Consider the following 16,905-nt stretch of genomic DNA (forward strand, 5'->3'; position numbering starts at 1 on the left):
CTACCGCACGCTACACAACCAACTATTTTAGAGTCTTTTTCGATAAATCGCGATAGTGTCACTGTTAATTTAAGTTCTGCCACAATTTCCATCTAGATTTACTACCTTTATACAACTATCAGTAGTAGAATAAATAATAAATAACATAAAATAAGACTGACAAATCCAAAAAATTTTAAATCAAATTCAAATGTGTCAAATGAATCGTCAAACAGAACTGTCAAGGATCCCCACCCTAGAGAGCTTTTATGGTGGCTTTTCCGCCCACCATGCATGAATACATGGATAGCATTATGCTCCTTCCTTAGTCTTCTTATTCAAAGATGAGCAACTTTTATTGGTTTCCAGAGCAACTTATTTTATTGGTTTCAGTGTTGTGATAAAAAATTATTCCATATTTTTTTTGCCGCAATTTAACTCTTAAAATAATTTTACTGAGTTTTTAGTGCATGCTAACCGACAAACCGGTAATGCCAATCCCTAATTGCTACATAACATAAGAGAAGCGAATATCTAGGTAAGTACGCAAAGTTTTATGTAAATATAACTATGTAAGTCGACGGAGACTGTCTGATGAATATGCTGTGGTTAAAACTAAAAGAAAATGTTTATATAAAAGTGTTTTATTTTTCACCTCACTGACAGACAAATTTGTTTACAATAAATATAACATTCTTATATACACATAATACTACTAAATTTTCTACTTAACTAATTAGGAACTTTGTAGCGCGTGCAATCCAAAGTACAGCCCCCGTTTCTGGATAAGTTCTTTATGGGTGCCTTGTTCTGCTACTTTGCCTTCACTGATCACACATATGAGGTCGGCATCCTGGATGGTTGTCAAACGATGGGCGATGGTAATACACGTTCTGCCTTGTTTGGCATTATCTAATGCTTCTTGGACAATCTAGAGAGAGATATAATTTGTTAAAACTGTAAAGTTTCATCCAAAACCTCGAAATTAGTGGAATAAATTAGTGGTTTCAATTGGCGTAGCAGTTTGTTTCCCTAGTTTCAATGTAAGCATTCAGAATATCAAAATTATTCGTAGTAATTTTTAATTAGTAGAAAAGTTAACGAACTTTTAACTTTCACCACTAATATTATACTTGAAAATTTGCGAGTAGTGTCATTTGATTATCATCCGTCCAGAGAATATATGGTTATAAATAAAAAGTTTATTGAAACTAAAAGAATTTCGAACTTCCGTTGTCTTTATTTAACTTTTTTTTTATTAACATAACGTTTCGGTCAGAAGGATCACTGATCGTTATCAACTTCACTGCCTCTTGGGCGAGTGATGGAACTCTTTAGGTGCTGTCTGCATAATTCTTACTTTCAAGTTAGAGGAAAGATATAGAAACAAAATATTTTATGGGTATATGTCAGGAGGCAATGTGCACAATTTAAAATTATTTTGAAATATACAGGGTGTTTCAGAACTAAGATCCATACCAAAGTTATATTTTTTCTTATGGAAACACTGGTATTTTATTTTATTTTTGGATTCTTGAGCCCAAAAAAGGCATTATAAGGGTTAAATAGTTTAAAATCTTTTGTTTTTGAGATATTTAAAGATACTTAAATTTGCATGCTATAATAGAATATATTATTAACACCCTGTACATTACTTTTCAGAATTAATTCTTGTGCTGAGTTTAAAGGCAAAGAAATAAACTTTATTGAAAAATAGTATTTCTACCTTAAATTTATACAGGGGTATCAAAAATTGCTGATCAATTTTAAGGGTTTATTTTATATAAAAACTTCGTTATTTACTATTAAATGCAACACCCTGTATTTTTTAAAACAACCCGAAGCAGATTTGAATGCTCTTTTAAACTATGTTAGGGATTCCTATACCTATCTAGCTCAGATTTTGAATAAAAAGCGATTTTTAAATAAAATTGCAATCAAGATGGCTGGTGTCTCCATGGCTAATTTCTAGTGACAGTCAGTAACTATTTTCAAAGTCGTCATTAGTTATGGATATTATTATTTATAGTTTATAACAGTTTACTTAGATTTACCTACAATAGTTTAATAAGTATTCATTATTTTATCAAGCAAGATAAAGCAGTATTTGCTGGCGGAACGAATGGATATGTTACTAGTGATTTTATTTTGTGAGGAAAATTGCTTCTTGGCCTCAAGATCTTATGATCAAAGATATCCAAATAGGAATCATCCTAATAAGCGTTCCTTTGAAAAACTACTAGTCCTATTTCGCAGAGGAGTAATTGGCTCTTTTATAGAAAATCCATATATCTACAAGTCATCGTAAAATAAACCAAAGAACTACTTCTTCGGTTTTCTTGATAGAATAATAAATTCAAATTTAATAAATATTATATTTATTAAACTATTGTAGGGTTAAATTAAATGAAAGTATAAACTGTTATAAATTTAAATAAGTCCATAAAGTAATTTCGATTTTGAAAATAGCTACTAACTGTCACTAGAAACTTGCCATGACGACACTAGTTCTCTTGGTTGCCATTTTATTGAAAAATTGTTCTTTATTCAAAATCTGAGCTAAATAGGTATAGGAAACCCTAATATAGATTGAAAGAGCATTTGAATCTACTTCGATTTATTATAAAAAATACAGGGTGTTGTATTTGAAATAACAAAGTTTTTATGTAAAATAATTCCTTAAAATAGATCAGCAATTTTTGATACCCCTGTATAAATTTAAGAAAGCAATAACATTTTTCTGTAATGTTTATTTCTCTACCTTTAAGCTCAGCACAAGAATTAATTCTGAAAAGTAATGTACTAGATGTTAATAGTCTATTCTATTGTCGCATGCACATTTAAGTATCTCTAAATATCTCAAAAACCAAAAATTTTAAACATATGAAATAAAATACCGGGTGTTCCATAAGAAAAAACATAACTTTGGTATGGATCTTAGTTCTGAAACACCCTGTATATTTCAAAATAATTTTAAATTGTGCACATTGCCTCCCCACATATACCCACAAAATATTTTGTTTCCACATCTTTCCGTTTTTGTATAATCAACCGAGGCGAATGAGGTGCGCCACCCTGTATATGCTACAGTAAAAGTTAGAAATCAGTGATTGTTAACAATTACTAGTAAAAGCTCACATTCATTGATTTGCTAAGACTACGCCAGTAAAAGTTCAACAACTATTTTTGAAACCAACTTTTACTAGTGAATACTACATTGCCTGGACGATAGCAGTGAGTTTGACGTGTGTTAAGTTAGCACAACCACTTAAAAAAAATGTATGAAACTATGTGGAATAATTGCCGTAAATTAGCCGTAAATTTGCCGTGAAAACGAAAAATTTGCCGCTCTTCACTAAGTATGTTAAATCATTGGTTGTGCTAAGTTAATATTAAGTTAGCACAACCACCATTGGAAATCAGTGAAAAAACATAGTTAGGAATTTTATAGTATAGCAGGAATTTGCCGTTTTTTTTGCTGTTCTGTGAAACAATTAAAAAATATCCTCCGATCATTCTCTATCCCCCTGCAACAAAAAATGTAATAGCGTCAAGGTCACATATTAAGTTATTAGCAATAACCATTCCAGTAAACATTAAGTAAAATGTCTGAAATTAGGTGGAACAATTGCCGTAAATTAGCCGTAAATACACCATGCAAACGAAAAATTTGCCGCTCTATTATTTGTTTACAAAATCGATAATTAACGTAAACAATAACGTTAAATTAGCGCGATTTTCCTTAAAATTCACTAAATGGTATCAATAATGACTTTATAGTATAACAGGAATATGCCGTAAACAAGCCGTGAAATCAAAAAATGTGCCGCTTCTTTTATTTCGATTTTGACACAAAATACAGGGTGTTTCATTGAAAATAGTAGATGGAAATACAACATTTAATTTTGACTCACCTTTTATACATCAAACAAGATTGCAAATTCTGGTAGACCGCATTTTGAAGAAGACACTATTATTCAGTACTTCCTGTTAATGTTTTTTTAAATTCTTCGAATTTAGAATATTCAGAGAACTTTAAATAAGCAATAAACTTAGTTTGAAAACGCTTATATTTCAAAAACCATTAGGTATAGTATATGAAATTGGGGTATTTTGAAACAGAAATTTAGTGGCAAATCCACTCAGCTAAAAAAATATATAGTATCCCATTTAAAAATATACAACTTTGGTTAGAAAATATGTTTGAATCGCTCTGTATGCTGACAAAAATATTTTCAAAATGTGCGTTACAATTGCCCCCATATTATATAAAAAAATGAAATGAAATTCACAAACCAAAAACCTAACATAGAACTTTTTCGGAAGCCTGAATCACCCTGTAGATTTTATAAAGAAATAATAGAGCGGCAATTTTTCGATTTGGCTTATTTTACGGTATATTCCTTTTGTACTAAAAAGTTATTATTGATCCCATTTAGTGAATTTTAAGAAAATCGCGCTAATTTAACGTTATTGTTTACGTTAATTATCGATTTTGTAAACAAATAATAGAGCGGCAAATTTTTTCGTTTGCATGGTGTATTTACGGCTAATTTACATTACGGAAATTGTTCCACCTAATTTCAGACATTTTACTTAACGTTTACTGGAATGGTTGTGCTAACTTAATATATGACCTTGACGCTATTACATTTTTTGTTGCAGGGGGATAGAGAATGATCGGAGGATATTTTTTTTAATTGTATCTAAGAACGGCAAAAAAACGGCTATAAATTCCTGCTATACTATAAAATTCCTAACTATGTTCTTGCACTGATTTCCAATGGTGGTTGTGCTAACTTAATATTAACTTAGCACAACCATCGATTTAACATACTTAGCGAAGAGCGGCAAATTTTTAGTTTTCACGGCAAATTTACGGCTAATTTACGGCAATTATTCCACATAGTTTCATACATTTTTTTTAAAGTGGTTGTGCTAACTTAACACACGTGTGAGTTTGAAAAATCCAGTTAGCGCGGTTGCCACATGTTGTAAAATATAAGGATAAATAAGAATAAGTTCAATAATAGGCAATATAAGGATAACATTAAATTGGACTAAACGTTGGCAACGTTGACATACATCTGGAGTAAATTTGCGTTGTTTTTTGTGGTTATCGTTGTAAAAAGTACTGTGCGGTATTTTCCCTATGGAAGAAATTTTCTGTGAAAAATTAAGGTAAAGTAGGCACTCGCCTAGTAAGAATGTAATAGTGCTTGTTTTTTATTTTTGCAGTATAATGAAGTCATAGCAAAAGTTAAGCGTGCAAGAGAAAAATATATTAAGGATTCTAGTGACGATGAATTTATTAAACGATTTGATATGCTTAAAGTAGCGGGTATGAAAAAATGAATAACTCCCTTTGAAGAAAATTCGGGCATACTTTATTTTGTCCACGATGAAGAACTTCATTAAAAAACCTTGTACCAATAAGTAAACTTATGTTTATAAATGTTTTTTTTTAATTGTTTTGTACGCTTTAAACTGTTTACTACGATTTCCCTTTTAATATTTAGGAGGTTATTTCGATATTTTCTATAAGTCTAAACGTTCTCTAACCCAGTGTGAGTAAATATTATCAAAGCAAAACCTTTGAAGGCGGGTAAAAGGACAATAACTTTTTTAATTTAAATTAAACAACTTTAAAGATTGTGAGTTATTGTCCTTTTACCCGCCTTCAAAGGTTTTGCTTTGATTTTCTATAAGTTTTCATAAATATACCAAAGAAGTAAATTGTAATTTTAAGACATGTGGATCAGCTTGAATATTGAGATGATCCAATATTCTTAAAAGTTTTATTTGTTCTAACTTCCACCAACATTCTTCCTCACCACACTCACCCTGTACAATAGAATAACTTTTACTGGCAACCTTCAGTAAATGTTACTTTCACTTGCCAATGTTAGAAATTACTAGGAAAAGGCGACAAATCTCTTTAAATTACCACATTCACTGGACCAATCCGTAATTGCTAGTATTTCCTAGTGAACGTTAACAATCACTGAATTTCTGACTTTCACTGTAACATATACATATATGGAATGGCAGCTCTGCAGTAGTCAAACTAGTCAAACCTAAAATCTGGTTTCGATATGTTGACAATTCTTTCATAATCTGGAATGGAACAGATAGACACCTGGATTCTTTTCTCAATCATCTCAATTCCCAAAATAATTCCACCGAATTTACAATTGAGAAAGAGAAACACCTCTGTGTGCCGTTTCTAGGGTTGGAAATCTTGAGATTCCTCGGTAGGGTGTTGGTAATATTAGTTAGTAATATAAGTTTATTATTTAATTTTTATTGATATTTTGTTGTGTGGAAAATCTAGATATATTAATTTTTTATTATTTCCATTGATTTGAATTGATGGTTATTTAATTTGATTTAATTTGGTTTGATACAATGATTTAATCTAGCATACTTTTTCTTATACTTTGTTGTATCTATTTGAGTTAATATTGTCTTGTAATTGGATTTTGTAATCTCCTAGACAATAAAGCATATAAAATTATATGTATTTACATAAACTACTGTTAGCTGTTTCTAGGATATTCTATTAATTTTAATTGTGTTTTTTAAACATGATCGTAAACTAAAAAAAAATAAAGTATAATTGAAACTAGTAATTTATTCCACTAAGTTCGAGGTTATGAATGAAGCTAACAGTTCTAGATTAAAAATAAAATATTAGTTCTGCATAATTTTTAAAAAACAACAAATTATTTAAAATTTTCTTACTGGTATTGAGATTTTTGGATTACCCTGGCTTATCTACTTTTTGGCTTACCTTTTCACTTTCTACATCTAAAGCTGACGTAGCTTCATCGAGAAGTAGTACTTTAGGGTTTCTAATCAATGCACGAGCAATAGCTATCCTTTGCTTTTGACCACCTGATAGCTGAGTGCCTTTCTCACCGAGCTGCGTGTTATAACCCTAATTAAAGTTTAAAAAATATATTATTAACTTCGTTCAAGCGTTGATTGAAACAATAAAAAGATGCGCAACCTTATGTGCGATTTCGTGGCACAAAGTCTGTCCGATATGTAGTCAACCCGTCCGAGATTTAGTTTAGCTCTGCGCCGCTGCACGCTGATAGTCGTTTACAGCGCAGCGGATAAAGAATACTGTACCGCAGTTCTGCTTTCAGTCGACAGAGTGGGTGGTTGCCGGAGATAGTGTTGCCAGAACTACGGATTAATCCGTAAATTTATAGATTTTGGGTACAGTACGTTAATAATACGGTTTTTTTTATCATTTATATTAATATAATATTATATGATTAAAGAAAGAATGGCGTCAGAGTTGGTTTGGAAATGAAGATCGCTGTTATTTCATATGTAAAATATTATGGTAAATGTCAATAGTCGTCATTTCCAAGCCCACTAAAATTACTTTTTTCGACCATACAAAATAATCAGTACCTATAAAAGAATTTTTGTTTTTGTTGTTTATTCTATGTTTAACACGAATAAATTTTCAATACATAAACGCGGATTTTTCATCCAAAGATATTTTCGTAAAACGTATTCCAGATATTACACATTTTAATACGGCAACGGTTTTCGCTAGCCGAATTAGTGAAAATGAGTGTTTTTTGCGTTGGCCGCAGAACGAGTAGAGGCTCCACCGTACAGCATTTGAGACGTAAGAGGAAATCAAATCAGCCTTATCACAAATTTGCCCATTAGGTTGCGTATCTTCCCAATTCTTTCAATCAATGGTTCAAATCTTTGAAATGTTAATTTTTATTTGTTATAAACTTACTAGAGGTAGTTGTGTTATAAAGTTGTGTATGTTTGCATTCGTAGCTGCTTCCATTATCTCGGCCATAGAAACCTCTCTACCTGTATCTCCATAAGCTATATTTTCTCCTATCGTTCTACTAAACAAATTTGGTTCCTGAGAAACGATACCTAGATGAGACCTATAACAAAATCAGTCCAGAATATCGTTGATTTTAAAATAAAAGAAATATAGTTTGTAGATACCTTAGTGAAGCTAAAGTAATAGACTTAATATTTTGATCGTCTAGTGAAACAGTTCCGGATTTTGGATCGTAGAATCTTTCAATTAGTTGGACAATGGTTGATTTTCCACAACCACTAGGGCCAACTAAAGCCACTGTTTTTCCTTGAAGCACTGATAAATCTAGACCTTTCAAAACTTGGATGTTTTCTCTTGTTGGGTAGTGGAAATAAATGTCTGAGTATGTTATGTTTCCATCGGCCTTAAAAAACGATAAAATATTAAAACTTTATACCGGGTGTTTCTCAAAAGTAGCTATAACTTTTTTTAGATAAGAAAAAACAAAATTTGGTATATGACTTAAATCAGGATTGATTTACGTATTCAATTAGTTTCGGTCACTTCCTGTTCCACCGGAAATGACACAACCTTTGATTTTTAAATGGTGCCCTTGATATATTTTTACTCTATTTCATAGAAAATTTATTCTAAATAGAGCAACACATCATATGTCTTAATTTTTTATATCTTGGCTGTGATAAAACCAATAATTTTTACTCAATACGTATTGGAAAAATAAATTTAAAATAATAATTTGCTAAATTAGTGTTAGAATCTTATCCCCATTCGTTAATTTTTAAAGAAATATATTATTTATGATTGAATAATCACAAAAATGTCTATTACTATCAACTCTGAATTATTAATATTGTTAATTATCGTGTTATTCTGAGATACCGAAATAAAAATGTCAAAAAGCAAAACAAAAGAAGAGAAGAAACCAGAGATGTCAAATTAAAGATTGTATAAAACCTAAATCTAAACTATTATTTTTTTGCTGTAGGAAGAAAATTAATATTTAACTAGGTTTTTATTACAATACATAAATTTACTACATGTAATACTAACTGCAAGATGCATGCTTGTCGCCCATTCGTAAGAACATCTCTGGTTTTTGCCATTTACGCGTGGACTACTCTGGTTTTTCCCTTGTACGACAAAATAACCAAGCTGAAATATCTCTGTGACTAAGCGTATTATTGCTTTCTTCGATGATGCTTCGAATAACGCTAATATTTGCCTATAAAGTCGTGTCGCTATCTTAATTTCAAATCGAAAATGTGACATATCTGGTTTTTCCCGTGTAGTCTTCATATAGAAATTGCATTAATTCTATTTCAGTAATTATATCAGTAGTAATTGTATTGTAATATTTTCAGTAGTATTACTAATAGTTGTTAATAATTTAATTTGATTTTTTTGCTGTGTATGTAACTGAGACATTTTTTTGGGTTGGATAAACAGCTTTTACTTTATTTTCTGATCCAACCAAACTGAATATTTAGTTGTTGGTAGACTATTTGCCTGTAGTTTACGTTATCTATAATTACGACATTTTTCTGCGTTTGTTCTACAAGAATTCTTTTACTTTATTTTTCTCTTTTTTGTTAAACTGTTATTATTTATCAGCAAAACCTCTTCCTCCTTTTGATTTATATAGTTAGATTTTTGCTCCTTTTTTTGTTTGAAAAAATAAAAAAAGTTATAGGGGCGAGCCACTTTCGAAAAATATCCGGTATGTGTCGTTATTTAAAATTGGTATTTCGAAATAGTAATAATTCAAACTGTATGAAGTGTCTGTCCGCTCAAAGAGATGACACATAACAGTGACACAACTGTCACTGTCATGTTTATCCAGCAACCTGTCGTCTGTCGAAAGCTTACTTACTTTTTCTTTTGCGATAGCACCCATAGCGTCATCAACTCTAGGAATTCTATTGATAAGAGTCATAACTTTCTTGGCTGCGATCAACCCTTTTTCTAAATTCGGTGTAAACGCCAATGAATTTGCTATGGACACTGTTCCCATAATTAACGCTTGTGCCACTCTAAAAACATTGTATAATTGATGAGATAATTTTTTTAATATGCTTTTAATGTACTAACTTCATGACGTCACCATAGGGAACGCGATCATCTCTGATGAGAAATCCACCATAATACAGACACGCAGAGAAGGCGAACAGTATAATAGCTCTAGAAAAACCTAAAAGTATGTTAAACATATTATATTTTGGGCTATTTTATTATATTATACATTGTAAACTTTGGAGCAAACAAATTTGTATTGGGAACATTATATTATGTCTGAGGATTTTAACGTGTAAGACAAGGAATAACATAAATGACCGATTGACAGACAGAGAGACAAAATCAAAAGCGGCATACAGCGTTGCCGGTTTTTACGTTTGTAGGAAAATGTGTGTAGAAAATTTTCATGTATACTACTGAAATGAAAATAATATTTTAAGCTAAATATAATCTATTACATCTGTTATGAAACGAGTAACTAATTGTAAAAAATAAAGTTCTAACCCTAGATGCAACATTTTCCATAAACGCCTACTTGTGCGGTTTGAACTATTAATGCAAAATCCGGCAATACCGCATGGAAGACATGTATCACACCAACTTTTATCCCTTTTTAATACATTTTATTTTCTACTAAGCTGCCTACATCACTGTCTTACGCGTTAAAATCCAGACCACACTTCTAAAATGACCAAATGGGTATGTTGGCTCAAAATTAATCATTCTACAAAGTGTTTCAAAAACATGTGCCATTTCTCGTGGGGAGATTCCTCACGTTAAAATGAGACTTATGGTTCATATCAACGTAGGTCCTATTCTGCTTTTTTCGTAGCTACAGGGGGTAAAAGTTTTATTTTTTTTGATTAATTATAATTTCCTTCCAAGCCAAGAGATTCGAATGACATTTTGAGGATCAAAGTTACTTTAAGTATTACTTAACTTGCCAATTAACTAATACTAAATAATAATATATGCATGTATATCATATATAAAATAAGTTTTGCTTATCAAGTTTTGCTAACATTAGACTTGGGTTAAGGCAGATTAATAAAATTGCGTTTATCTTAGGAGATCGAAATCGATAAAATATCAAAGGGCAACTTTTAATTGGCATTAAAAGGCCTACACAATTGTGTTATTTAGAGAAAAATGTCAGTGGCGTACAATAAGTATTTTTTTTATAAAAAATATTCCAGTGATAACCCATATGCACGTCAATCTGTCGAAATTTTTTTAGCATTATATGTAGCACTTATAGTGGCTAATAGTGACATCTACTGTCAAAATATCATTTGACTCGCTAAAGGTATTTTCAATGAAATAATAAATAAAAAACAACTTTAACCTCCTGTAGTTACGAAATGAAGCAGAATCGGATCTATATTGATAAAAAAATAAAATTTATTTTTCGTGAGGAATTTCCCTGGAATGGCACATGTTTTTGAAACACCGTGTATATGAATAGGGTATGTTACAAACATGTCTATGTAATATACAATTACCTAATACTAGTGATCTGGAATGCGTTGCTCTTAGACTTGTCTTAATATGAGGGGCTAGTTCGTCAATATACAAATTGTAAAAGATTTTTTCACAGCCCAAAGACACTACAGTTCTTATATTGCCAACACCTTCGACTGCAATCTAAAATTTTATTTTTATCATGAGATACTAGTGAGAAGTAATATTTACCTTAGTTGATCTTTCTAAAGATTTTCTGTAAGCTTCGTTTTCACCAGCCATCTGTCTCCTTTGAAGGAAAGTAGCTATGACGATCAATGGAAAGAACGATAGAGCAACCAGTCCCAGTTTCCATTGGTAGTACATTGCCAAACCAACGGCCAAAAACAGAGTGGATGCCGAATTCACTATGGCACCAATTCGTTGACCAGTAGCCTAAAAATGTTTCTTTATAGGTACATTTTTAAAGGATATAAAATAAAATGAAATTACGCCTTGGACTTGAGCTGCTTCGTTGGAGAGCTGAGCACATAGAGCACCGACTCCGTTCTCTTTTCTGTCAAAGTAACCCATTTCTTGCTTGAGCATTGCTTGGAACATTCTACTTCGAATGCGGTAGGTCAGCTTTTGACCGGCTCTTCCAAACATATACATCTATAAGAGAAAATAGTTATATAAACAGCCAATAAACTATGCATAGTGTAATACAATGACTAAAGAATACAAGGACAAATAACACCCGAGACCAAACTGTTACCATTCTTCCTAACAGTGCCGTGGCACATATTTTTCTTAACATAGCCGCTTGAAGCGATATTTATACTTTTGATAACTGTTTTGACTACGCCTATGGTGTATCGGGGGTATCATATTAATTAATTACGAAAAAAATGTATTAAAATGGTAACAAAAGGTACAAAACTAGTATCGACATATAGCACATATCAAGTACATATAATACCAGAAAAAAAATAATCATCGAATTCAATAAAAAAAACGCTAAAAAGGTGGAGTGGACTGTTTATTTTCCTATGGAACGTAACTCCTGGCTCTTTCTTATCACTGCGCCTTTTACATTTAGCTGAATAAATTACCATTGTAATAAAGTTTATACAAAATTTACTACACACAACAAACTATTAAAAATCGCTAAAATTGTCACTGGCGTCATGGCAAAAAAAGAAAAATCATGGTAGTATCATCATTATATTAGTAAATATTGAATTCTATGAATGAAACCAAACTAAAAACTAAACAAACAAGGCAAACAACTCGAGCGCTTCGAACCGCCGTAAAGTGTGCTCGCATGGCTCCGAAGCGTCTCTGATGTACCGCGACCTACCTAGTCCAAACATGCATTTTATGCGATCGTAAGCACGTGGACCACCGCGAGCATCGCGATCATATTGATCCGACTGTTTGCCATGTTTTTCGCGTTTCATGTGTTCGTTCGGCCTGCTTGCGTGGACGCACCTTTAGAGTCTGTATGATTGTAAAGAAATTAAGTTTCATAAGTCCAGTGTCGTGTCTACCCATTAGTTAGATATTCTTCTTTTTTTGTTAGGTCTTTTCAAATTACCTGTAAAAATGTTGCAACCATGGCTAGGACCCCAGCTAATACGAAATACAGCGAGTATTTGTCCGTTTCGCTCCTGACGTAGTCGTGATCGGGGTTGTCGAATACCTGGACAATGTTGCCGAACAAAATGGCGAAAATTGGCATGGAGAAGCCCATCAGAGCGGCACCCAAACTACCCAGAAAGAGCAGGAACCATTCGGGACTGTTCAGTTTCACGATGGACCACAGGGAGGCTTTCTTCACGAAACTGTCCGAATCTGCCTCGTTGTTCTGTGTATTAAGATAATTTATTTATTAGATTTATATTAGCTAATTTTACTATAATGAAAAAAATAAAGATTGCTCCCATGTTATTACTATGTTAATATTGCGGAAATAATGGTAGTCTATTTAATTAATGGTATACTCTTTTATAAAAATTTAAATAGTTTTCTTTTTGTATACAAATGGACAGGGGCGCAACTAGACACCGACTGTTGGGGGGGCCCAAGCCCCGAGACTTTTAAAGTAAGATTTGAGGATAATACCAATTTAAAAAAAACAGTAATGTTTTGTTCATAATATTTTTTTGTTTTTTATTTAATAATACCATGAAATTAATACTATCTTAATCTTAACCAATCTTTATTATGTACAGAGTGGGTCAAATTGGACGCTTTTAAAGGGAAACACCCTTTTCTATAGGAGATAGACGAAAACTAATGTCGGTCTCTGGAGCTCAATTTTTTATCAAAAAGATGATAGTGAAAACCGCATATCGATATCTGTTACTGTTTCGAAGTTATGGGTTTTTTATTCAAAAATGTGCATTTTTAACAAATCTCTATAACTTTTTTGCTATGGAAAATTTTGTATTTTTATGAAAACATTTCCAAAGTACCATTTTAATGGTTTAAGTATAATTTTTTTAAAATTAATAATTTAAGAGTTATTAACAGAAAAACTGATTTTTTTATTTGGAACGCCCTGTATAATTTTAATTAACTGCAAAGAATTTAAAATTACCTTTCCAAAAATATAGCATACTTAATATTTTGTTATAGTCCCCTTCGAAATACAGAATTTTTAAAAGTTCGCCACTTTTAACTAGTAGGCTTTGGACCCCTTATTTGGCGATCTGCCCCTAATGGAATTCGAAAACATATTTTTTCAGTAAAACGAAGCATCGCTCCAGAACACTGAAGTTATCAGCAAATTTTTGCAGCCAATTCGAGAATAATGAATAGCTAACCAAGGTTCCAGCCGTTGGCCGTCGAGGCCGTGGACTCAGCGCGTATGGATTTTTCTATTTGCGAAAGAATAAAGGTTTTTATTTTCAAATTGCCTGTATAATCTAGACAAGAATTAGAAGTAATTAGCGGTTATGCGAGGGTATCTTTCAACGCCACTGAGTTAATAAATTCCGCGAGAAATGTTTAAAAACGGTCCCGTGTGTCCATAATAGAATACGGTCGACATGTCAAACACATGTAGCAAAATCTCTTGGTTTGTTATCTATTTTTATTGTTATTATAAATAAATAAATGCCTTTATTGTCAAAAAATTTTTCAATTTGTGGACAAAGGTAAACTAACAAACAAAGTAAAAAAAAACAAGGTACACAAACAAACAAACAAAAGATAATACAAAACATTATACAAATAATATTGGCAGTCATTGTTAAAATAAACATATATAAATGTTTACAATGTCAAAGAACAAAAAAAATTAAAATAATATTCAAAAATATTTAGCCAGTTTATAGCAAAATATCAATGACCTCTAAATAAATTAATTTCGATGTCATTAGTAAATATAGCAATAGCAAACATTAGACCAGTGTTTTCAAGATCAAATTCGATTTTCAATTCAAATATAATTCATTTACGGCGTAGAAAGCCTTGTCTAGTAAATAAGAGTTCAATGCTTTGCGAAATGAAAAAAATGATGTTATGGATTTGATTTCAAATGGCAGGTGATTGTGCATTTTTTTCGAGTTGTATAATATTGAACTTTTAACTAACTCTGAGCGTGGGGTAGGTAGATAAAGATCTTGCTCCGCGTTCCTGAGTGGATAAGTGTGAGATGGCCTTTCTTGAGAAGCTGATACATGTTTACGTATTAGGCAAACGGATTCAAATATAAATAAGGAAGGAAGAGTCAATATTTTTAATTCTCTAAAAAAGCCCCGGCAATGAGTTCTGCTGTTTAGTCCCAGTGAATATCGAACAGCTCTCTTCTGGAGCTTGAAAATGCGGTCAAATTGAGCCGCACAACACGTACCCCAGAATGGAAGGGCATACCTGAGGTGCGACTCAAAAAGTGCATAATAAACAGTTCTAGCCACTGACAAGTTAAGCTCCTTAGAAACAGACCTTAATGCAAAACAGGCAGAGCTCAATTTTTTCGACAAAGCTTCGATATGTATGTCCCATTTCAGAGAATTGTCCACAACAAGCCCTAAGAATTTTACGGATTTTACGACGTTAATGGTGGTGTTGTCAAGTACAAAAGGCTGCAACGAGTTTTTATACGACAAAGCCTTAGTTTTAGAAATGTTGAGACTCAGGAGGTTCGAATCGCACCAAGATTTAATGGTGATTAAGTCATTTGATATAATCCTATGAAGTGCCGCGATGTCCGTGTTGCTCCAAGTTAAGCTAGTGTCGTCCGCAAAAAGACATATTTTGCCACTGATGTTTATGTTAGCAATGTCGTTAATAAAAAGAAGAGACAAAATAGGGCCTAGTACTGAGCCTTGTGGTACTCCACATTCTATTGGCTTGCTAGAAGACAACGTGGTATCCACCCTCACAAGTTGACTTCTGTTGCTCAGATACGACTTAAACCATTCGAGAGATGATCTCCTGAACCCATAGTGCTGCAGTTTATTAATTAGGATCTTATGATTTACACAATCGAACGCCTGAGAAAAATCACAGAAAATTGTTGCTGTAGAATGATGGTTGTTTAGGCTGGAGTAAACTTTATTAAGGAGGGAAAACATTATTATTAGATATAGTTTAAATCTGTTGATGTTGAGATGTTGTTAAATATAGTTTAAATTGTTATAAAATTCTGCATCTCTCATTGCAAATATTATTTTCGTTTTAATTGCTGTTCACGGCTAGAATTTTTTTCTATCACAGGCAAAATATCAAGTGTGCTATATTTTTGAAAAGGTAATTTTAAATTATTTTCAATGAATTAAAAATCTACAGGGTGTCCCATATAAAAAATCAAATTTTCTGTTGATAACTCTTAAATTATTAATTAAAAAAAAATACGTAAAAAAATTGCATTTTTTTTTATTTCAATGAATTAAAAATATACAGGGTGTCCCATATAAAAACTCAAATTTTCTGGTTATAACTCTTAAATTATTAATTAAAAAAAATACGTAAAAAAATTGCATGTTCTATTTGAGTAAAAATTACTTTTTGTGCCTCGCCTGAAATGCCAAGCGTACGCCAAAAAAAGGATAATTTTTATTCATAATAAAATATTATATTATCAATAAAATATTATCAAAAACTTAAAACTAGTAAATATTAATAAAGTTTGGTGATCATCCATGAGAACCTGACGCTTGTTACTCAGCTTTGCTCGTAGAATCACACTATATCACGTGGTTTTATTGAACCGCACCAAACATCTGGGAGGGCTAATTTTGAGTCTAGGGGGGCTAAGCCCCCCCTAGCCCCCCCTAGTTGCGAAACTGCAAATGGACTAGTAATATTATCCTTTTTGGCACCTGTACACTTTGTACATTTTGTACGTTTTGATGAACAACCCTGTATAAGATGTGATAGAGATCAAACTAAATATTTGCAATCACAACTACCCAGTCCAAAATATTTGTATTCTTAAAAAAATTGCTTTCGTCCATGATCTACCGGAAGTAAAGTTTGTACAACGAGTCAGAAATGATTTCGACAGATGACATCGAGAAATTGACAGAAATAGTAATTTATTTTTGACCTAACCTAACAGACAACAACTGTTACTGTCAAGTGTTCTCTCGTTAGGCAGGCTATTTTCTATGTGTTCTACGGTAAGTAGA

General features: G+C 32.1%; 1 protein-coding gene across 4 annotated transcripts in view; it reads right to left on the reverse strand.

The window, feature by feature from the left end:
- Window positions 1-607: 607 nt before the first annotated feature.
- LOC115880644 (ATP-dependent translocase ABCB1) overlaps window positions 608-16,905 on the reverse strand; it is an 80,568-nt gene continuing 64,270 nt past the window's right edge. For all 4 annotated transcript variants that reach the window (XM_030897924.1, XM_030897922.1, XM_030897923.1 and 1 more), the window contains exons 16-25: window positions 12,864-13,133; window positions 11,777-11,938; window positions 11,516-11,719; window positions 11,326-11,467; window positions 9,899-9,998; window positions 9,681-9,840; window positions 7,975-8,213; window positions 7,751-7,910; window positions 6,773-6,919; window positions 608-910 (exon numbers count right to left, since the gene is read on the reverse strand). In XM_030897924.1, coding sequence (XP_030753784.1) covers window positions 716-910; window positions 6,773-6,919; window positions 7,751-7,910; window positions 7,975-8,213; window positions 9,681-9,840; window positions 9,899-9,998; window positions 11,326-11,467; window positions 11,516-11,719; window positions 11,777-11,938; window positions 12,864-13,133 — 1,779 coding nt within the window. In that variant the 3' untranslated portion in view covers window positions 608-715. The remainder of the gene's footprint in view (window positions 911-6,772; window positions 6,920-7,750; window positions 7,911-7,974; window positions 8,214-9,680; window positions 9,841-9,898; window positions 9,999-11,325; window positions 11,468-11,515; window positions 11,720-11,776; window positions 11,939-12,863; window positions 13,134-16,905) is intronic.

Source organism: Sitophilus oryzae, unplaced genomic scaffold (assembly GCF_002938485.1).
Source record: "Sitophilus oryzae breed Bouriz unplaced genomic scaffold, Soryzae_2.0 scaffold_1639_pilon_pilon, whole genome shotgun sequence".
NCBI classification, from domain to species: domain Eukaryota; kingdom Metazoa; phylum Arthropoda; class Insecta; order Coleoptera; family Curculionidae; genus Sitophilus; species Sitophilus oryzae.